Source organism: Cherax quadricarinatus, chromosome 39 (genome assembly GCF_038502225.1).
Source record: "Cherax quadricarinatus isolate ZL_2023a chromosome 39, ASM3850222v1, whole genome shotgun sequence".
Classification (NCBI taxonomy): domain Eukaryota; kingdom Metazoa; phylum Arthropoda; class Malacostraca; order Decapoda; family Parastacidae; genus Cherax; species Cherax quadricarinatus.
This window is the reverse complement of record NC_091330.1, coordinates 17,633,324-17,658,385: the sequence shown is the minus strand read 5'-3', so window position 1 is coordinate 17,658,385 and position 25,062 is coordinate 17,633,324. Positions and strand designations below refer to the sequence as shown.

At 39.4% G+C, this 25,062-nt stretch overlaps 1 protein-coding gene across 6 annotated transcripts in view; it reads right to left on the bottom strand.

Moving 5' to 3' along the window:
• LOC128696371 (chloride channel protein 2-like) overlaps nucleotides 1-25,062 on the bottom strand; it is a 411,833-nt gene that overhangs the window by 157,845 nt on the left and 228,926 nt on the right. For all 6 annotated transcript variants that reach the window (XM_070092470.1, XM_070092468.1, XM_070092467.1 and 3 more), the window contains 5 exons: nucleotides 23,392-23,565; nucleotides 20,786-20,914; nucleotides 5,181-5,314; nucleotides 4,136-4,292; nucleotides 292-417 (listed from right to left, as the gene is read on the bottom strand). In XM_070092470.1, the coding sequence (XP_069948571.1) occupies nucleotides 292-417; nucleotides 4,136-4,292; nucleotides 5,181-5,314; nucleotides 20,786-20,914; nucleotides 23,392-23,565 (720 nt within the window). The remainder of the gene's footprint in view (nucleotides 1-291; nucleotides 418-4,135; nucleotides 4,293-5,180; nucleotides 5,315-20,785; nucleotides 20,915-23,391; nucleotides 23,566-25,062) is intronic.

Sequence of the window (25,062 nt, the reverse complement as noted above, 5' to 3'; positions counted from 1 at the left end):
TTCTCACAGAGATGGACAAAAATAGAGAGCATGTAGTATATAGCGTAGTGGAGAGATGCAAGGCGTAGAGATGGGTGTATTGTCACATGCAGTAATGTTACTCGATCAAATGGAAATAACGAAGATGAAAATTAGGTGGGTCAATAGTTCATCTCAGTAAAATGTCATAAAGTACATATTGTGTTTTACTGGAATAATTTAAGTTCAAATTGAAAAACTACAGTATATGAAAGTGTGTTGATGCATTATCATATGCACATGACTTCATCAAGAGAACAACAGTGTGAATACCTTCATCGTTGAACCAGACTGCCAGCAGTCTGAACATCATGGCGCCACATACAGCAGCAAAGAACCCTCGCCAGTAGTTCCTGACAGCGAAGTATACACTGGTTACCTCAATGCTGAAGAGCACTCCTATGGAGAAAGGGATAAAGAAGAGAGATTAATTACTGTGGTACCTCACTTGTATTGGTCATTCATTTGGCAGCTTTCATATGTATAATGAATAACCTTCATAAGTTTGTTAGATTTAACCCTTTGACTGTTTCAGGGCCCTCTCTGAAACTGTCATTCTATGTCGCCAAATATTCGAAAAAAAAAAAAATTATTTTTTCTTATGAAAATGTTAGGAATATTTTTACTAGTGTTTTAAGCCTAAAAAAAAAATTTTGCCATCAGTACTTACCAAGATATTGAGCCGCAAAGTTTGCAGAAATTGACGTGCGTACGGCAACAGCGGCGACTGCCGCCCACCCGGTATTCTTTTATTTACTCTAATTCAAAGGTTTCTTGCATTTTTCAATATTTTTCTTTTCCAGGTAACTTATGTGGCCTGTGAGACCAATGTAAGGTGCATTGTTCAAATATACACTCATTATTTACAACACAATAACAGAACAAACTTTATCACTATTAGTTTGTGTATACACTTTGTTTACACAAACAAACAATACAAAACAATGTTTATTACTAGTGTTCCATAATATATATACATATGTACAGTCACTAACCACGTTCCTAGAACTGCTGCAGCTTGTGGAACTCTTTGAAACATGGGTATATGCAGAGGGGCACTTCACACTCCTCACACATAAAACGAGTGTCTCTGCGTGTTTGTGGGCGTTTTGTGGTATGCATACATACATAACACCTCTTCTGAGCATTTTTCTTGGCAGTAGTAGGAGGCAGTTGTATGGGGTAGTGATCACCAGGCCTCAAACGAGATGACGTCTGTGGGCGCTGGTCTATTGCAGGAGTTGCTCCTTTGTACTTTGCAATTATTTGTCTGATTACTGACAGGCAAAATTCACCATATTTTGGTGTTTTGTTGGTCTTCAACTTGTATATGTTATAAGCATTTAGCATAGAGATATCAACAAGATGGAAAAAAAGTTTGATATACCACTTATAACTCTTGCGTACACAGTCTGCAAACCCAATCTGCATGTCACATTTGTCCACTAAGCGCATATTGAGGTTGTAGTCCATGACAGCTGCAGGCTTTAGAATGGGTTCATTGGTCTCTCTGTTGTCCCTGCCACTGGGTACCATTTCGTTTGTGTGAACTGATGTCAACAATGTGACATCACGTTTGTCATGCCACCGAAATGCCATGATGTCATTGGCAGCAAAGGCTTGCACCTCACCTCTGCGAGTGCCAGCGTCGAACCTTGGCATATGTTTGCGATTACCACGCACTGTGCCACACACGTCTGTCAAGTTCACTCGCAAGAAATCACTGAGTAAGGGGCTTGTGTACCAGTTATCAGTAAATAACATATGCCCCTTACCAAGATATGGTTCCATCATTGTTCGAACCACATCACCAGAGATACCCAATAACTTCATGGTATCTCTCAAAGTATTACTGCCAGTGTACACAATAATATCTAAAACAAGACCACTTCTGCAATCACACAGTACAAATAGCTTTATACCAAAGCGTTTCCTCTTGCTTGGTATATATTGCTTGAATGAGAGTCTTCCTTTGAATAAAATCAAGGACTCATCAATAACAAGCTTCCTGAAGGGATAAAAATACATGCAGCACTTTTGTTTCAGGTACATAAACACATTTCTTATCTTATATAACCTGTCGCTTCTGTCAGGCCTGGTTTTGTCTGAAAAGTGTAACATACGCAACAGTATCAGGAAACGATTGACACCTATAATGTCACTAAAACCTGGAGTTGAAATCAGGCGATCTGTTGTCCAGTATGTGGTGACAGTGTGCTTATACACATGTGGCATAAGCATTATTGTGGCAAAAAACAGGTACATCTCTGCCACAGTTGTCTCCTTCCACTTGTGTAGCCGTGATTTTGGTGAGAGAATTGTATTTGCCATGGTGTATTCACAGTATGTGTTGGTTTCCCTGACAATGATGTCCATCAGGGGTTCATCGAAGAATAACTCAAAGCAGTCCAGTTCACTGGCATTGTTCCCAAGTGGACAAGATGGCTTTATTCCACTTTGTGTTTCATCAAAGTCATGGGGACTGGGAACAAACTCGTCACCGTCCTGCCAATCCCAGATGCGGTCTGCTGGTGGGGTCTGGATATTGTACCGTGGTTGTGGCTGTGCAGGTTGTGGTGGTGCAGGTTGTGGCAGTGTGGGGTAGGGTGAGGCTGGTTGTTCTGCTGAGTCAGCCGCGTGGCTAGTAGCGTGGCCCGGTGATGGTGCCACATGGGCCGTGCCACCCTCACTATCACCACCACTGCCTCCTCCCTCACTGTCACCATTCATACCCATCGTTACAATATCGTCATCTTCACTATCAGGTCGTGGTGTTGGGCCATGGGATGTGCTCCCAGAGTTTCTCCTTCCCCTTGGAACAACATATGAAACACTACCAGACCGCATGCTACGTCGTACATACTGGCGCTTCACTGGGGAATATTCACTCTCACTGTCACTAGAACTGCTTTCAATGACCTTGAAATCACTATCACTATCACTGCTATCATCAGGGTGTTGTACACGACCAAATAGTTTCCTCTTTCGTCCTGGTACAGGCGAAGGTGAATGTGAACAAGCCGGCACAGCACCAGAGGTCGAAGGTTGTGGGTCATCTGGGTTTTCGTCACTATTTACGTTATCCTGGGCACTTTTTTCGGTAACACTCACTTGAAAACCCTTGAATTCACTGTCACTGACATTTTCATCGCTGTTAGAGCTATCACTTGGGAACAAAAGACCTCCAATCCGCCGAGGAGTGAGGAACTTCTTACCGAGAGGCATGGTGAAAATGGACTGACAACATGGCGTTCCCACAATGCACCGCTAGGTCCCAGATTTTTTTCACAGGGTGCACACCGACCACTGAGACCCATTCTCTCCCGTGTAGGCCTACCAGGCCTTTGGCGCGCGATTTGAAGCCGCTAGAATTTGTGCGTATAAATACGTCAGAAACATTGGCTCGTAAGACGTATTTATACGTCGGAAACAGTCAAAGGGTTAAGGTCTAGCGACTTGACTGCACCAGTCATTAAGGTCACAATCCACCAAGACACAAAAATTATCTCTTAAAAAGGAATAAACTAAGCTCACAGTTTATATGCCTTATCATAACCTTGGTGAGACAGTATATATATACATAATAATAATAATAATCTTTATTTCTACAAGTACATTTACAAGGTATACAGGCCTAGCTGACATCAATGACATTCTGCTGTATAGTAAGCTGCTTGCTATGCAGAGTATTTTGGGCAAATTAGGTCAATCTTGTGCCAGGATGTGACCCACACCAGTCAACTAACACCCAGGTAGCCATTTTGCTGATAGGTGAACATGGACAGCAGGTGCCTTATAGAAACACGTCCTAATGTTTTCCAGGTGTACTGGGGATCAACCCCCAGATCTCAGTGTGTGAGCTGAGTGCACTAGCAATCGAGCTACGGAGCACCTTAAATTAATAGTATTATAATCATGTGAAAGCACTAAACCCACTGGGTTCATAGAGTGCCTGAGGAATGTGACCCATTCCTCAGGCACTGGGACCCAATGGGACCTACTAGGTCTTTGTCAGATGCTGTGGAGTTTGACAAAAACCCACAATGACCTCTGTTACCTTTTTTATGCACTTCTGGTCGCAGAATGAAGTGCAGGTGCACACCTAATTAAAACTCACCACCAATGGGAGCAGCAAAGGAACAGGCCACCCCCACAGCACAGGCTGCAGCCAGCATCTCAGAATTTCGGGACTCGTTCTCATAGATGCCCTTAAAGGAAGTCACACCCTTAGAAAGCAGTGTGGCCACCATGCTTGCAATGTGCACAAATGGACCCTGGAGGAGAGGCAGAGTAATGGAACCTTGTTGTAAATATATTAAAACAATATTATGTAATCAAGAACATATGTGTGGATGAAATGTGATACAACACTTTTGAGACAGACAGACACACACATATAGATACAGAGAGGGGACACAGGGACGTTAGGAAGTATTTCTTCAGTCATAGAGTTGTCAGCAAGTGGAATAGCCTAGCAAGTGAAGTAGTGGAGGCAGGAACCATACATAGTTTTAAGAAGAGGTATGACAAAGCTCAGGAAGCAGAGAGAGAGAGAGGACCCAGTAGCGATCAGTGAAGAGGCGGGGCCAGGAGCTGAGTCTCGACCCCTGCAACCACAATTAGGTGAGTACAATTAGGTGAGTACAATTAGGTGAGTACATGGTGTACATATTTAATAAGATAGCAGTGTGTAAGTATAATAACTTAATAGTAGCAGATTACAAAGAACTGCCTGACTAGAATATTCATGCACAAAGAACTTGTTTTAACTTTGATGTGAGTTCCTCAATAGCATATTAACACCATTAAGAGAGGAAACTTATTGCCACATTTCATAAGAACATAAGAACGAAGGAACACTGCAGAAGGCCTACTGGCCCATGCGAGGCAGGTCCAAGTCTCCTACCGGCTTAAGCCAATGCACCCAACCTGGTCAGGTCAGGTCCCATCAGTCCTAAAACACTGTCAAGTTACAACTTGTTCCACCCACAATGCTGTGCTTTTATTCTTCTTTAACACTCTCAACATATTACTGTTACTATGTTACTGCTAATTTACAGTAATCCTACCAAAACATGATCTATAATAAACATACACAAGAAATGATGTTGAGGTAAACTAACGTTACACATGTCTTAATGAGGAAACCGAGTCACACTCACCTCCTTGCCAAGGGGCAGCCCGGAGCCCAGAGTGGCTGTCAGACCAATCACCTTGGCTACCAGAGTCTTGAAAGTGAGGTATTCCTTTAACACAACTCCTCTCAAGATGGTTTTCATCTCAGGAATACCTGAACCTGCAGGGGTAAGAATACATGGTAGTGATGAAAACCTGCTGTACTAGAAGTTAGAAGAAGGGACTAGATAGTTAGTGGTGGGGCAAGAGAACTGGAGATTGTTGGAGCAAAACGAAGAGGAACCAGAAGGTGGGATGAAAGGAGGCTTCATCATACATACACTATTTTACTCACTATCCGTGAGTGTGATAAGAATGAGACCACAAAAGCACAATAGAGGGAGGCTAGAGAAGATAGGTGTGAGTGTCTTTTAATGTAGTAAGCATTCACTCTACTCACTACAATATTGAAGATCATACTGCCCACATAAAAACAACTTTTACAAGGTTATGAGTGTTGTGTCTAGAATTTTGCTGAACCTGTTTTCTACCTATTACTGTTGTTTATGATAAAAATTGATTTTCAAGAATATATTTCACAAGATAAATTTTTAATCCATAATTATGTATATAACTCATATTGCTCCAAAATATCAATTTTTTTCATCATTAAAAGTGAATTGGTGTATCACAATAAGCTAAGGCATTTAGCTGGAAAAGATACAAGTAGTTGACATATTAATATATCTCTTTTTGTTTCATATATATAAAATGCATGGGTGATTTATACAGCAGCATCCACCAGATCATGTTCACCTTATTCCTGCCACACTACTATATGAATACGTCAATAATTATAACACAGGATAAATGTACCTGTTTATCTTGATAAATAAATGAAATGCAATCTGAGACAGATGTAAATGTGCATCATGCAGCTGGTTTAGTGGAAGACAGAGCATAAACTAAGGCTTACAGCGGAAAAAGTCTGAATAAGTGCACAGCTGGATCAGGCTGGGGTGGGGAGTACAGGCTCACAGCACACTAAACACTGGCCTAACAGGTGTGCTGACACCACCTCAAAATGATCTCAAATGTGTGTATGTCACATAAATTAAAAGCTATAGCATGACTCAAGATGAGAGAAAGAAACATCAGGAGAAAGAGCTTGGAGTATGATTATAGAGATGCATCTGGTAGGTGGACCCAGCATACCTGTCATCGAAGATTCAACCACATTTGTCAGGCTACCACCCGCTACATTTACGTTTGGATGTGTCTCAAAGCCGACGCTTTCCCTTTCCCTACAACCTGTACCACTTTATTTCTGGGTATGATAGGTATCAGAGCCCTGGTGCCAATATGCCTAACTGCCCCATACCACAGGTTAGTGCCAACACTTCAAAAGTTCCTACGAGATTATTCGAATTCTGATCAACATTTTACCTCTTTCTTACTTTTTAAATTCAGCTAACAAATATTTTGTTTCCTCTCTGGAGACAAATTACCAGGAATGATCATCACCCTCCTAGCAGGATTCAGGCAGTGACAGTATCCACCCTTCCTGCCTCCTCCCATTCCTCTAATACTACTCCTAACTTGTTACTAACAATAATCATAAAGTAATATGCCTCTTTATCGGCTTCTCTTTCAAGGACCCCAATGGAAATAAGCCATTGACTTTTTTTGGGTTATCCTAAGTAATTTCTACATGTTATACTATGTATGATAAATGTACAAGTGTAAATGTACCTGAATAAACTTATTTCACTGATTAATATATATACAGTGGTCCCTCGCTTTTCGTAGTTCTCGGCAATCGTAAATTTTGCCAATCATAGGGGTATTTTCGTATAAACATGGACTCGCTTTTCATAGGTTGACTCGCGAATAGTAGTTCGTCCGGGACGCATATGCACGGTGTGAGCCAGGGAGGCCTCCCTACCCAGCCAGTCTGGCATTGTTTACCAGTGAGTGAAGGTCCCCTCAAGTGCTCCTACGAAATATTTCATAATATTCCACTCATTTTAGTGCTTGCAAGTACTAAATAAGCTACCATGGCTCCAAAGAAAGCTCCTAGTGCCAAGCCTGTGGTAAAGAAGGTGAGAAATATGTACAGTGACAAAGTCTTGGGCCATTTTAGGGAAGTGTTAAAGAGATGCCAGAAACAGAGCTCTCTCCACAGTTACTTTGCGAGACAGGACTAGAGTGACTCTCAAGGTGGTCCTAGTGGCATTAAGAAACAGAGAAGAGAAGCAACCCCAGAGAAGCAATTGGTACCTGAGGTGTTGCTGGAAGGGAATTCCCCTTCCAAACTGTAAACAATCCAATCTCTCTCCTCCTCCAGTCTCCTATACACTTATTAGAATCTCCAATAAAGGTAAGTGTTATGCTGTTAATGTTTCATTCATCATTTCCCACTGTATTGTTTATGTACTACATGTATATTTCATGTAAAAAAATTTTTTTAATTGTATTTACATTATTTCTTATGGGGAAAATTGATTCGCAAATCATAAATTTCGTTTATAGTAACGGCTCCAGGAACGTATTAATTACGAAAAACGAGGGACCACTGTATATATATATACATATGTATATATATGAAGGATGAGGTTAATCAAAGAATTGATGAGGGAAAAAAGGTGAGTGGTGCATTGAGGTATATGTGGAGACAAAAAAAATGTTATCTATGGAGGCAAAGAAGGGAATGTATGAAAGTATAGCAGTACCAACACTCTTATATGGGTGTGAAGCTTGGGTTGTGAATGCAGCAGCGAGGACGCAGTTGGAGGCCGTGGAGATGTCCTGTCTAAGGGCAATGTGTGGTGTAAATATGCAGAAAATTTGGAGTGTGGAAACTAGGAGAAGGTGTGGAGTTAATAAAAGTATCAGTCAAGAGGGCTGAAGAGGGGTTGTTGAGGTGGTTTGGTCATTTAGAGAGAATGGATCAAAGTAGAATGGCATGGAGAGCATATAAATCTGTAGGGGAAGGAAGGCGGGGTAGGGGTCGTCCTCAAAAAGGTTGGAAGGAAGGGGTAAGGGAGGTTTTGTGGGTGAGGGGCTTGGACTTCCAGCAGGCGTGCATGAGGGTGTTCGATAGGAGTGAATGGAGACGAATGGTATTTGGGGCCTGACAATCTGTTGGAGTGTGAGCAGGGTATATTTAGTGAAGGGATTCAGGGAAACCAGTTATTTTTATATAGCTGGAATTGAGTCCTGGAAATGGGAAGTACAATGCCTGCACTCTAAACGAGGGGTTTGGGATATTAGCAGTTTGGAGGGATATGTTGTATATCTTTATATGCATATGCTTCTAAACTGTTGTGTTCTGAGCACCTCTGCACAAACAGTGATTATGTGTGAGTGAGGTGAAAGTGTTGAATAATGATGAAAGTATTTTCTTTTTGGGTCACCCTGCCTCAGTGGGAGACGGCCAACTTGTTAAAAATATATATATATATATATCTATATATATACAGTGGTCCCTCACTTTTCGTAGTTCTCGGCAATCGTAAATTTCGCCAATCATAGGGGTATTTTCGTATAAACATGGACTCGCTTTTCATAGGTTGACTCGCGAATAGTAGTTCGTCCAGGACGCTTACGCACGGTGTGAGCCGGGGAGGCCTCCCTACCCAGCCAGTCTGGCATTGTTTACCAGTGAGTGAAGGTCCCCTCAAGTGCTCCTACGAAATATTTCATAATATTCCACTCATTTTAGTGCTTGCAAGTACTAAATAAGCTACCATGGCTCCAAAGAAAGCTCCTAGTGCCAAGCCTGTGGTAAAGAAGGTGAGAAATATGTACAGTGACAAAGTCTTGGGCCATTTTAGGGAAGTGTTAAAGAGATGCCAGAAACAGAGCTCTCTCCACAGTTACTTTGCGAGACAGGACTAGAGTGACTCTCAAGGTGGTCCTAGTGGCATTAAGAAACAGAGAAGAGAAGCAACCCCAGAGAAGCAATTGGTACCTGAGGTGTTGCTGGAAGGGGATTCCCCTTCCAAACTGTAAACAATCCAATCTCCTCCTCCAGTCTCCCATACACTAAGAAGAATCTCCAATAAAGGTAAGTGTTATGCTCTTAATGTTTCATTCATCATTTCCCATTGTATTGTTTATGTACTACAAGTATATTTCATGTAAAAATTGTTTTTGTTTTAATACTTCTGAGTGTCAGAAACAGATTAATTGTATTTACATTATTTCTTATGGGGAAAATTGATTCGCAAATCGTAAATTTCGTTTATAGTAGCTCCTCCAGGAACGGATTAATTACGAAAAACGAGGGACCACTGTATACATATATACGTATATATATATATATATATATATATATATATATATATATATATATATATATATATATATATATATATATATATATACATGTATATATATATATATATATACAGTGGACCCCCGCTTAACGATCACCTCCAAATGCGACCAATTATGTAAGTGTATTTATGTAAGTGCGTTTGTACGTGTATGTTTGGGGGTCTGAAATGGACTAATCTACTTCACAATATTCCTTATGGGAAAAAATTCGGTCAGTACTGGCACCTGAACATACTACTGGAATGAAAAAAGTTCGTTAACCGGGGGTCCACTGTATATATATATATATATATATATATATATATATATATATATATATATATATATATATATATATATATATATATATATATATATATATATATATAGTATATATATATATATATATATATATATATATATATATATATATATATATATATATATATATACAGTATATATATATATATATATATATATATATATATACAGTATATATATATATATATATATATATATATATATATATATATATATATATATATATATATATATATATGTATATATATATATATATATATATATATATATATATATGTATATGTATATAATACAGTGGACCCTCGACATTTGATACTAATCCGTTCCTGAGAGCTATTGAATGTCGAAAATATCGAAAGTCAAATTAATTTTCCCCATAAGAAATAATGGAAATGAAATCAATCCGTGCAAGACACCCAAAAGTATGAAAAAAAAATTTACCACATGAAATATTAAGTTTAATGCAATAGAATAATTACAATAACAATAGATTAATAACAACAGAATAATTGACACTTACCTTTAATGAAGATCTGGTGATGATTGATGGGATGGGAGGAGGGGAGTGTGTGGATGGTGTTAGTGTTTAGAAGGGGATTCCCCTTCTGTTAGGACTTGAACTGGCAGCCTTACCATGCCTTACCACACTGTGTATGCCACTACGATTCTTAAATCTTTCAAACCAACCTTTGCTGGCCTTAACTTCACTCACATCACCACTAGTTGCAGGCAATTTCTTTACCAAATCATCATGCACTCCGACACACGCACTCCACTTTCGTACTTTGCAATTATCTCTTTCTTCATTTCAATAGTCATTAGCACCTTTTTTCTTGAAGGGTTGGCACTAGAAGCTTTCTTGGGGCCCATGGTTACTTATTTTGCAGAAACAAGCACCAAAAACAGTGATAATGTGGATAATATGGAATGTACTGAATGTATCCTTTGATGCACGCACACTGGCTGGCTTGTAAACACTGGCACACACGGGGCAGTTCAGGCCACACGTGGACACGTCTCGTACGAATCATATCAAATGTCGGGTTTTCCATCGAATGTCAAGGCGAAATTTTTGCGTTAAAATGCATCAAATGTCAGATTTATCGAATGTCGATGCCTTCGAAAGTCAGGGGTCCACTGTATCCTTCATGGGGAAGTGGAACAGAATTCTTCCTCCGTAAGCTATGCGTGTCATAAGAGGTGACTAAAATGCCAGGAGCAAGGGGCTACTAACCCCTCGGTGGGATACGGCTGGTTTCTTGAGGCAGGGTGTCCCAAAAAGAAAGAAAATCCCCAAAAAGAATATACTTTCATCATCATTCAACACTTTCACCTCACTCATACACAATCACTGTTATTACAGAGGTGCCCAGATGCAACAGTTTAGAATCATATACAGTGGACCCCTGCCTTACGATATTAATTCGTTCCTGAGAGCTCATTGTAAGCCGAAATTATTGTTAGCCGAACTGATTTTCCCCATAAGAAATAATGGAAATCAAATTAATCCGTTCCTGACACCCCAAAGTATGAAAAAATCTTTTTTTTACCACATGAAATATTAATTTTAATACACACAAACTGAAGAAGACATGCATAATTACTACTCTGCTAAGAATAGAATACATGACACTTACCTTTATTGAAGATCTGGTGATGATTGATGGGATGGGAGGAGGGGAGTGTGTGGAAGTTATTGTTTAGAAGGGGAATCCCCTTCCATTAAGACTTGAGGTAGCAAGTCCTTTTCCGGGGTTACTTCCCTTCTTCTTTTAATGCCACTAGGACCAGCTTGAGTCACTGGACTTCTGTCGCACAACAAATCTGTCCATAGAGCTCTGTACCTCCCATTCATTTAAGACTTTCCTAAAATGGGCCATAACATTGTCATTGTACAGGTTGCCAACACAGCTTGCAGTAGCTGTGTCAGGGTGATTTTCATCCGTAAAGGTTTGCAGTTCAACCCACTCTGCACACATTTCCTTAATCTTTGAAGTAGGCAACTTCCTCAATTTCTCCCTCCCCTTCTCCAAAGCAGTTTCCTCAGGTCTGGCCTCTTGCTGTTGAAGATGATCTTGCAGCTTATCAGTGGTTAGTTCTTCATTGTCCTCCTCCACCAACTCTTCCACATCCTCCCCACTAACCTCCAACCCCAAGGACTTCCCCAATGCCACAATGGATTCCACAACTGGCATACGCTTCTCAGGGTTAGCCCCCAAACCCTTCAAAATCCGTTTCTTCTACACATTGTGGCCACAGTTTCTTCCAAGCAGAGTTCAAGTTCCTCTTAGTCACTCCCTCCCAAGCCTTACCTATAAGGTTTACACAACTGAGGATACTAAAGTGATCTTTCCAAAACTCTCTTAGAGTCAATTGAGTGTCTGTCACTTCAAAGCACTTTTGAAACACAGCTTTTGTGTAGAGTTTTTTGAAGTTTGAAATGACCTGCTGGTCCATGGGTTGCAGGAGAGGAGTGGTATTAGGAGGCAAAAACTTCACCTTAATGAAGCTCATGTCCCCAGAAAGTCACTCTGCCAAGTCTGAAGGATGACCAGGAGCATTGTCTAATACCAGGAGGCACTTAAGGTCGAATTTCTTTTCCATTAGGTAATTTTTCACAGTGGGGGCAAATGCATGGTGTAACCAGTCATAGAAAAAGTCCCTAGTGACCCATGCCTTACTGTTTGCCCTCCACAGCACACACAAATTAGCCTTGAGGACATTGTTTTGCCTGAATGCTCTGGGAGTTTTAGAGTGATACACCAATAAAGGCTTCACTTTGCAATCACCACTAGCATTAGCACACATCAAAAGAGTAAGCCTGTCTTTCATAGGCTAATGTCCTAGGAGTGCCTTTTCCTCCTGAGTAATGTAGGTCCTGCTTGGCATTTTCTACCAAAACAGACCTGTTTCGTCGCAATTAAACACTTGTTCAGGTTTCAATTCTTCACTGTCTATGTACTCCTTGAATTCCTTCACATATTTTTCAGCCACTTTTTGGCCCGAACTGGCAGCCTCACCATGCCTTATCACACTATATATGCCACTACGATTCTTAAATCTCTCAAACCAACCTTTGCTGGCCTTAAATTCACTAACATCACCACTAGTTGCAGGCATTTTTCTAATTAAATCGTCATGCAACTTCCTAGCCTTTTCACATATGATCGCTTGAGAGATGCTATCTCCTGCTATCTGTTTTTCGTTTATCCACACCAATAACAGTCTCACAACATCTTCTATCACTTGCGATCTCTGTTTTGAAAACGAACTTGCACCTTTTGCAAGAACAGCTTCCTTGATTGCCGTTTTGTTGGCCAAGATAGTAGCGATGGTTGATTGGGATTTGGTATACAACCTGGCCAGCTCCGAGACACGCATTCCACTTTCGTACTTAGCAATTATCTCTTTCTTCATTTCCATAGTAATTTTCACCCTTTTTACCACAGGGTTGGCACTAGAAGCTTTCTTGGGGCCCATGGTGACTTATTTTGCAGTTAAAAGCACTAAAAACACTGTGATAATATGAAGTGTCCCGAATGTATGCTTAGATGCGACCGCACTGGCTGGCTTGTAAACACTGGCACCCACGGGGCAGCTGAGGCCACATGTGGGACGCGTCCCGGACAAATCATGTAAGGCAAGTTTTTTATCGTAAGACGAGGCAAAATTTTTGCGTTCAAATGCTTCGTATGGCGGATTTAACGTAATGCGATGCATTCGTAAGGCGGGGGTCCACTGTATAAAGATATATAACTTATCCCTCCAAACTGCCAATATCCCAAACCCCTCCTTGAAAGTGCATGCACTGTACTTCCCATTTCCAGTACTCAAGTCCAGCCATATAAAAATAACCGGGTTCCCTGAATTCCTTCACTAAATATTACCCTGCTCACACTCCAACAGCTCGTCAGGTCCCAAAACCCATTCGTCTCCATTCACTCCTATCTAACACGCTCACACACTCTTTCTGGAAGTCCAAGCCCCTTACCCACAAAACCTTCTTTACCCCCTCCCTCCAACCTTTAAGAGGATGACTCCTACCCTGGCTTCCTTCCCCTACAGATTTCTACACTCTCCATGTCATTCTACTTTGATCTATTCTCTCTAAATGACCAAACCCCCTCAACAACCCCTCTTCAGCCCTCTTGACTAATACTTTTATTAACTCCACACCTTCTTCTAATTTCCACACTCCGAATTTTCTGCATAATATTTACACCACACATTGCCCTTAGATAGGACACCTCCACTGCCTCCAACTGCCTCCTCACTGCAGCATTTACAACCCAAGCTTCACACCCATATAAGAGTGTTGGTACCACTATACTGTACTGTCATACATTCCCTTCTTTGCCTCCATAGATAACATTTTTTTGTCTCCACATATACCTCAACACACCACTCACCTTTTTTCCTTCATCAATTCTACGGTTAACCTCATCCTTCTTAAACCCATCTGCTGACATGTCAACTCCCAAATATCTGAAAACATTCACTTCTTCCATACTCCCTCTCTCCAATGTGATATCCAATTTTTGTTTATCTAAATCCTTTGATACCCTCATTGCCTTACTCTTATCTACGTTCACTTTAAACTTTCAACCTTTACACACCCTCCCAAACTCATCCACTAACCTCTGCAATTTTTCTTTAGAATCTCCCATAAGCACAGCATCATCAGCAAAAAGTAACTGTGTCAACTCCCATTTTGTATTTGATTTCCCATAATTTAATCCCACCCCTCTCCCCCACACCCTAGCATTTACTTCTTTTACAACCCCATCTATAAATATATTAAACAACCATGGTGACATTACACATCCCTGTCTAAAACCTACTTTTACCGAGAAGTAATCTCCCTCTCTTCTACACACCCTAACCTGAGCTTCACTATCCTAATAAAAACTCTTTACAGCATTCAGTAACTTACTACCTATTCCATATACTTGCAACATTTGCCACATTGCTCCCCAATCCATTCTATCATATGCCTTTTCTAAATCCATAAATGCAATGAAAACTACCCTACCTTTATCTAAATACTGTTCACATATATGCTTCAATGTCAACACTTGATCTACACATCCCCTACCCATTCTGCTATGTATGATAATTCTATGTAACTGTATTTGTGTATACCTGAATAAACTTACTTGCTCATCCAAAATCCTACTTTCTCTTTTATCTCTAATTCTTTCAATAATAACCCTACCGTACACTTTTCCTGATATACTTAGTAAACTTATTCCCCTATAATATTTACAATCCCTTTTGTCCCCCTTCCCTTTACATAAAGGAACTATACAAACTCTCTGCCAATCTCTAGGTACCTTCCCCTCTTTCATACATTTATTAAACAAAAATACCAGCCACTCCAACACAATATATCCCCCTGCTTTTAACATTTCTGTCACGATCTCGTCAGTTCCAGCTGCTTTACCCCCTTTCATTCTACGTAATGCCTCATGCACCTCCCCCACACTCACATCCTGCTCTTCACTCCTACAAGATGATATACCTCCCTGGCCAGTGAATGAAATTACCGCCTCCCTTTCTTCATCGACATTTAAAAGTTCCTCAAAATATTCTTGCCATCTACCCAATACCTCCATCTCCCCATCTACTAACTCCCCTACGCTGTTTTTAACTGACATATCCATTCGTTCCCTAGGCTTTCTTAACTTGTTTAACTCGCTCCAAAATTTTTTCTTATTTTCATTAAAATTTCTTGACAGTGCCTCTCCCACTCTATCATCTGCTCTCCTTTTGCACTCTCACCACTCTCTTCACCTTTCTTTTACTCTCCATATACTCTGCTCTTCGTATAACACTTCTGCTTTGTAAAAACCTCTCATAAGCTACCTTTGTCTCTTTTATCACACCCTTTACTTCATCATTCCACCAATCACTCCTCTTTCCTCCTGCACCCACCCTCCTATAACCACAAACTTCTGCCCACATTCTAATGCTGCATTTTTAAAACTATTCCAACCCTCTTCAACCCCCCCACTACTCATACTTGCACCAGCCCACCTTTCTGCCGATAGTTGCTTATATCTCACCCGAACTTCCTCCTCCCTTAGTTTATACACTTTCACCTCCCTCTTACTTGTTGTTGTCATTTTTCCTCTTGTCCCATCTACCTCTTCCTCTAACTGTAGCTACAACTAAGTAATGATCCGATATATCAGTTGCCCCTCTATAAACGTGTACATGCTGGAGCCTACCCATCAACCTTTTATCCACCAATACATAATCTAATAAACTACTTTCATTACATGCTATATCATACCTTGTATATTTATTTATCCTCTTTTTCATAAAATATGTATTACTTATTACCAAACCTCTTTCTACACATAGCTCAATTAAAGGCTCCCCATTTTTATTTACCCCTGGCACCCCAAATTTACCTACTACTCCCTCCACAACATTTTTACCCACTTTAGCATTGAAATCCACAACCACAAGTACTCTCACACTTGGTTCAAAACTCCCCACACATTCACTCAACATTTCCCAAAATCTCTCTCTCTCCTCTACACTTCTCACTTCTCCAGGTGCATATATGTTTACTATAACGCACTTTTCACATCCAACTTTTATTTTACTCCACATAATCCTTGAATTAATACATTTATAGTCCCTCTTTTCCTGCCATAGCTTATCCTTCAACATTATTGCTACTCTTTAGCTCTAACTCTATTTGAAACCCCTGACCTAATCCCATTTATTCCTCTCCATTGAAACTCTCCTACGCCCTTCAGCTTTGTTTCACTTAAAGCCAGGACATCCAGCTTCTTCTCATTCATAACATTCACAATCATCTTTTTCTTATCATTTGCACAACAACCACGCACATTCAGACATCCCACTTTGACAATTTTCTTCTTCTTTTTCTTTTTAATAATTATTACAGGAAAAGGGGTTACTAGCCCATTGTTCCCAGCATTTTAGTTGACTTTTACAACACACATGGCTTATGGAGGAAAGATTCTTATTCCACTTCCCCATGGATATAAAAGGAAAAGTAATAAGAACAAGAACTATTAAGATAAAATCAAAGAAAACTCAGATGAGTGTGTATAAATAAACATGTACATGTATGTGTAGTGTGACCTAAGTGTAAGTAGAAGTAGCAAGACGTACCTGTAATCTTGCATATTTATGAGACAGACAAAAGACACCAGCAACCCTTCCATCATGTAAAACAATTACATTTATTAAACAAAAATACCAACCACTCCAACACTATATCCTCCCCTGCTTTTAACATTTCTGTCATGATCCCGTCAGTTCCAGCTGCTTTACACCCTTTCATTCTACGTAATGCCTCATGCACCTCCCCCACACTCACATCCTGCTCTCCTGCACTCCTAAAAGATGTTTTACCTCCCTGTGTACTAATATGTTTCCCTTTTCAAGGGAAGACAATGAATTTAGTATATTAAATAAAAAACAGAGTAATATTTCTATCCCTGGCTTTCATGACACATCCCAAACGGTGTGGGCGGCAGCAGGATTGGTCCTGGAGGGTTTTTATCTGGTCTTCAAAACACTGGCCCTACTGAGCAAGCAGGTGACAAGGGGCCATGGAAGATCACCTTGGGTTGGCTACTACCCTACACGCTTAGGGGAAATATAGGTGCACTCCAAACTCCAGTTTCCTGCTGGCAAACTTTTACCCAGCATGTGCTAGACGTGGCCTTGTGTACTCTGTGTTGATCTTCTGCTGATCACGTGTACACTCTTGCCAGTATGTGTGCTGGGATGTACATTGTGGGTGTTGTACAACATGGGTAATGTGTGTAATCAGTGAGAAATGTGTCCCACATAAGAGCCTGGTTTACTAGCTGCTCAGAGGCTGGCTTATTGCCCACTGAGAGTCAGTTACTGCCAGTGACCAATAAAATAATATATCGCTCCTAGTTACTCTCAGTATGGATGTGAATCTGGGTTGTCAGGACAGCCATCTTAGAATTGTAAGGAATTGTTTTACTGGGGTGTACAATTAGGATGTGTTCTGACCTGTATAAATTAAGTATTGAATGTCCCAAGATGTACACCTGGGTCATTTTGTAATATGAAGTACACAATAAGGACATTTATTTAGTAGATCACTTGATGTATTTAATTATACTCTGGAGTACATACTCAAACATTTCACTGTTTCAAGACTACCCATGAGCCTTGTGTATGTATGTGTCTATAGCAACAAAACTCACAGACTTAATGCTACATAAAATTATCTATGATATTCCCTGTGTCCGACTCAACTTGTGTAAATACTCGTTGTGCAGAAAAGGACCTAAAATATGGAACTCTCTGCCTGAAAATTTCGGTTCCCCTATCTGCCATCAAATCTACTGTTAAAAACACCTGCTTACCTTAATGTGATCCTGACAACAATTTATCCTGAACAATTCCTGAAACCCTGTCTTTCGTCCAATATTGTCCCTGTTATTGTTCCATCATTTCTTCAACTCGGATACCTAGCTTCAGCCTTAATGTATAACTAATTAGAATTTTTTATTGAATAACTAAGTATTCCCAATGTAATATAAACTAAGAATTCTTATTCTCGTGTACTAGTACGTAATCATAATTTAGTTTTTAGTTTTAAGGTTGCCCGAAATGCCTTGCATAACAAAGGGCTTTCTATTAAGTAGTTTATATACATATGTCATTTACCCTAGTTGTATAATATACTGTACTCCACTTTATAGAAATTGTTTGTTTTGTTTGTTTGTCTGTTTGTAGAGAGGGGCCAGAGGTCTAGCGAGCCCCGTCAACTAGCACCTTTGTGCAGAGCGATAATCTCAGGAAGACCAGAACCTGTAGAAGCGAAAACAGGTGACATTTGTACCACATCTTCGTCAGTAAGATAAAAAACACAGGTGACAGTCGTACATCTCCGTCAATGAAAAAAACTTGTAACAACTGTACAGTATAGGTAAACCTCTGTCAGTAAGGAACTAAAACAAGTCATAGACATACATTTCCTTCTGTACATTACAAAAGCAAAAATGTAATAGTTGTACCATATCTCCCTAAGAAACAATGTCTAATGCAAAAATAATGAGAAAAAACAAGCAAAATGATAATATCCATAAAAATTAAACAATATTAAATGTAATAAGCATGAGATCCTCTACTGTATATAGCTACAACTTATATGAAAACAGATTTCAATAAGCATGAAAGTCAATACTTTGTTTAATTAACTGAAAATAGTTTTCTAAGCATGAGAGAGCTGGAAGCAGTTCAAAGCAGCATAGGAATGTGCAGTGAAATACCAGTGTTAAATATAATGAGAACATCTGTGCTTCGGACACACAACACACATAAAGGAACACTCCATCTGTTTTATAATCACTTGTGAAATGCTCAATGTTAATTAGTCCAGTCTATATAAAACTAATGTATGTAAAAAAATAACTATTTTGCATCTTTTTAAATTACTGCACACACGCACATTTCTCATGTGTTTTATGGAAGCTAAAATTTGTTCAAATAAATTATGCTACAGAAATCACTGCATTTTTCTCCGGCAAGATTTCAAATACGTATGTATGTATATATGTATGTGTGTATGTATATGTATGTGTATATGAATGGATGTATGTAAGTATATGTATGAATGGATGTATGTAAGTATATGTATGAATGTATAGTACATATGTACGTATTCAAATTAGTTTGCTTAATACAATATACATGTACGTATCTAAAAAACATTGACAACAACTTATTTATTTTTTATTTGGACATGATACATAGTTGTACAAAGAAATATAGTGATTGGGTGTATGTGCCAAAAGCATGTACACGTACTAACAAAATTTAAAATACATTACTCAATCCACAATTTTTACTCTCATAAATTAAATTACTTTCCATCACAAAAAATATATAAAATCTAAATATCCGTATGCAAGAAAAATGCTGAATCAACTTGTTCATAGTACCGACACTTGTGACTTACCATGCACACCACCCTTAAGGCTTTCTGTGAATTAGAAAGCCTCATGCATTAATATACCTTCATCGGTATTATTGTATTATAGTAGGCTAACCCTTGAAAGATAAGATTAACCTATTGTAATAAAGTGGTGATGCTGGTGAAGAGGTTTTGATTCAAGGAAGCGGAGTTACTATCCTATTCCTTGGATCAAACCTAATTCTCTCTCATTCCCTGTATGGAAAAGTTATGCTTCTCCATGAATGCAATAATAGTTCCATTTTGCAGGAACTGTATGTCCTTCATGGGTTTAATGACTCCTTAGTGATTATAATAATCAAATGAATTCAGCTTACCACTGCCAAAATATTTCTTTCAGAATATACATTCTCTCATAGATTGGCCTAGTTCCTAGGCCTTTTGTGTATCCATATGCTCTCGCGCTACCGTCCACAGGATGGATATGGGGTGCACAATAAACTAGCCACTTCGGTGGCAAAATCTAAATCTAAATCTCATAGATTATATATACGTAATACTATACACCACAAAGTCAAGTAAAAACAAGAATTCAGAATTTGAGTTAGAAGCTTCAAAAGACTTAGTTGATTATGAATGTCTAATATTATTGTCTCTATGCTGTAAAATTATCTTAAACTTCGATTATTAAATATATCATAATTATAATAGCTATGCATGATCACAGCCTATGTCTAGAAACTTAGTACCAAATTAATAGTAGATACAGTAAAGGTGAAGGAACGAGGATGGGAGAGTGTCTGGTGACAATAAGGTGAGAGACATGAACAATGAAGGTAAGAGGCAGACATAAGGAAGGTGATAGAAACAAAGTAGGCGAGAATTAGGAATAAGGCAGGTGAGAATTAAGAACAAGGCAGACGAGAATCAAGAACAAGGCAGGTGAGAGACAGAAACAGGGTGAGAGTCAAGAACAATAAAGGTGAGAGACAGGAACAAGACAGATATGATAATCACATGAGAGGCAGGAACAAGGGATGCAAGAGGCAGGAACAGTGCAATACTAACCGACGGCTTGCGGTGCCAAGATGTGGACGAAGCCGGCTGAGAAAAGGATAAGACAGACCGGGAGGGAAACCCAAGCCAGGTACTGTAGAGCCTGGTGACTCGCCAGGTCTCGGTACAGCCACAGCTGAGCTGTAATACAAACATTTATCAGTCAAGTTAGGGGTTCCCCCCCCCCACACACAAATGAGCTGCCACACACTTTTATTGGTAGAGTCAAGAACCCCTAGTACAGTCTAGGATTCCCAGTAGAGAGGTAACCTAAGTACAGTCACACCTGAGCTGCAACACATACACTTACTAGGGAATATGTTCCAAGAACCTGCCGCGGATACCAAAACTGCGGATAATAGCGAACCCTATATATAAGTCATTTTTTGTTTATGTACATACCTATGATAAAGTTTCATTGATAAATCATGCACAATGTGTCCAGAATTACATATTATTTTTTCACTGATGGGAAGAACTTTATGGCTTCTCTTAAGCTTTGAAGAACTGCCTACATCTCTACTTTTGCACTTTGAGGCCATTATTATTAAGCAAAATTAAGGGTTATACTTGGGCCATGGTAAACCAAGGATAATTGAAACCATACCCGTAGATACGGGGGTCCTACTGTACATAAATAGTCTTAGAGGTACTGCACAGGGATCCCCACACAATGTAAATCCACTTCCAGTATTAAATGGGACAACCAATAAAGCTACCCTTATTTTCCTTGAATCAGACCTAACTAAAATCCACTTTCATTATAAAATGGGACCACCAGTGGAGCTACCCTTATTTTCCTTGAATAAGACCTATCTCCCATTTCCAAGTGCTGTATGACAATCATGTGGTGAGCATTTCCCATGAATTTAATAATAACACATGACTCACTCGCCATGACTTCTATCCCTGCCTATGGTAGGAATTGTTTGTAATCGTTTCATTATGATTTTGAGTCATGATAATGACTCTGAGGGGACTAGAGTTACACTCTATACTTTCATTTTATGAGAAGCTGTAAGCAAATTCACACTGCCTCCACCTGAGAAGTGTGAACTTAACTTAAAGTTTGGGTTATGTAAATAAAAGCATATTGTTGTGATAATTTTTACATAAAGTAACTTCTTAAACAAACCCTCATGGAGACAGTATTTAAGATAGCAGTTAAAATAAGTATTGTATAACTAAGTAACCTGTTGTATTTTCATCTCTATTCAATTACTCCACAAAACTGAAGATCAATGAATCAGTTTGAATTATCATTATTATAATCAAAACAGCGCTAAACCCTAAATCAGTTTGAAATAACATGTAATTCTTTTGTAATTGACCATTTGTTCATTAGCTACCTTTTTAAGTCTACTTTTGATTGTAGTTAACTGCAGAAGAAGTCCTATTTAAATAGTCTATGGTTAGATCTTAAGTAACATTAAAGCATTATGATAAGTTTGCCCAAAATAAAAATGCAATGCATAATTAGTGGCTTTCTTCTGTGCCTACCAATGTTTTATTATAAGTAAACTACATTATTTGTATCGCATAAAAAAAGAAATAAAAATAAAGTAGGGAAGTTTATTAAGGTACAGGTACACAAAAAATAGTGATACGAATTCAGGTAATTACAATTATTATATACAGTAATGTGTAAATTACCAAGGATAACCCAAAAAAGTGAGACATTTCCACTGAGGTCCTTGTGTTTCATGGGGTCCCTGTGAAGTTACTGGGGAAGTGTATTCATTAAAAACTATGAAGGTACTTTAGATTGTGTTTATAATATTATACTATGTTTATTACATTATAGTAAGCTTCATACTTTATACATTATATAACTATTATTTTTAAAGGGGTGGACCGGTAAGCCAGCGGGAGGTCTCGGTCAGATGACCAAAGCTCCAAAGGCGGGTCATCGTCTAAGACCCGCGTCAGGAAACACTTTTCCTGTTTCCTGACGAACCTTACCTAACCTAAGTAAGCTTCATGTAAGTTGATATATCTTGGCTGGATATAGCCACTAACTAATGCGTCGGTTGATTAAATAAGCTTAAAACCTATCAACTACTCAACTTAACCGGCTACATATAACCAGTTCACCACACCCATAAAATAGGGATTAAAGTAAACTCGGCTTATATATGCTATAAGATATATATACCTCTCAAGGTATACAGTATATTTATAGTATATAGAGGTAAGTTAGCCGGGTGGCTGCTGGTTTTTCATGCGGTGACACGGTGAAATATATATATGAGTATCATTAGGGATACCAAAGTTACTGAACATATAATGGAAGGCTATCATAAGATAAACACAGTTGTTGCTATAACTTAGTAAAATGTCATATAAATCAGGGGAGCCATACAATGTGCTGTGTAACAAATTTTGATATATAACAAATTCGCCTTTGCCAGATAATATCGTGTGTCCTTGAAATGGAAATAAGTTACTTTGACTTTTTGGGGTTATAGGTAATTTACACTATGTATAATAATTGTACCTATGTGTACCTGTGCCTAAATAAACTTACGATACCTTTACTGCACACTCACACCCTAAAAAAAAACCACGTCAGTCCGTTGAAGCACATTTTTCCGTCATACCCACACGCTGACTCTTACCTTTGTTGCACATGGCGATGCCATAGTCCATCATGAAGGAGACAATGGCCATGACAATACCAAGCATGGCCAGGAAGACCCAGTCTTCACCCACCCTGGCAAACGTTGCCTGCCATACAGTGCCCAGGGCACGCAGGCACTTGCTGGCCACTCTTCCACGGTACGGTCTCAGACCTAAGGAACACCAAGGCAAGAAATGTTATTAAATTTTCTATGTCTAAGTCACCATGAACAAAAAAAACTTATTACCTCTAAGTCACCAAGAACATACCTGCCACATACCTTTCTAAATCCCAAAAGAAACACCAGATTACTACTGCTCACACAACTTAGCCACAATTAGTTAAAATAATCAACATGACCATGTGTCTATGTCAGGATGGCCAGACTAGTGAGACGGTATTTAGTTTTTCTTCAGTTCTCCACTGCACGATCCTTTAACAGCTCAAGTTTTTTCAACTACCAACTCATATTCGTAGACAACAGACAACTGGAGAGTGTATATATATTATATATTATTATACAAATCTTCAGAATATATATACATTATATACACACCTTGAGAATTTATATACATTATATAAACACAAAAATGTATGGACATTATATACACACCTTGATAATGGATATACATTACACACACCTTGAGAATGTATATACATTATATTTACAAAGAAAACACAGTGTGTTAGGGGCCCAAGATTGTTCAACTGCCGATTAGACAGCCAGTAGACCCCTGACTGTCTTCAAGGAGGTGCTGGACAGGCACCTAGTCAGTACCTGACCAGCCGGGCTGTGGTTCGTACATCAGTTTGCGTGCGGCCAACAGTAACAGCCTGGTGCGTGCGGCCAACAGTAACAGCCTGGTTGGTCAGGCCCTGATCCACCACGAGGCCTGGTCACAGACCGGGCCATGGGGGCACTGATCCCCGAAACCCTCTCCAGGTATACTTTGAGAATGCATATACACAAACTTGAGAATGTATAAACATTATATATGACTATTAACTATGCCCTCAAAGCTTTTAAATTTATTTATTTATTAAACGACTCGTAAATACTCGTATATATTGCAAAACAACCACGGGGGGAGTTGAGAGATAGCTCTGGGCCTTTCGTATTGCAATCAATACATCAGGAGATTGCAATGTTGCAGAAAAGAGGATGAAATCCGAGCAAATACCACGTTCAGAGTGAGCGTTTTTTATACAATCACTCCAAACGTGTTTGCTCAGATTTTATCTTTCTTTTTTTACAACATCAAGCTCCTGATGTGATGATTTCAACTTCCCCGTGGTTGTTTTGCATCTTGCATCGTTGCTTGTTCCCGATTTTTTCCACACACACACACACCTAGTAGCGATCAGTGAAGAGGCTGGGTCAAGGACCATAACATTGTATCAATCGCATCTGCTAGAAAAATGACAGGATGGATAATGAGAACCTTCAAAACTAGGGAGGCCAAGCCCATGATGACACTCTTCAGGTCACTTGTTCTATCTAGGCTGGAATATTGCTGCACACTAACAGCACCTTTCAAGGCAGGTGAAATTGCCGACCTAGAAAATGTACAGAGAACTTTCACGGCGCGCATAACGGAGATAAAACACCTCAATTATTGGGAGCGCTTGAGGTTCCTAAACCTGTATTCCCTGGAACGCAGGAGGGAGA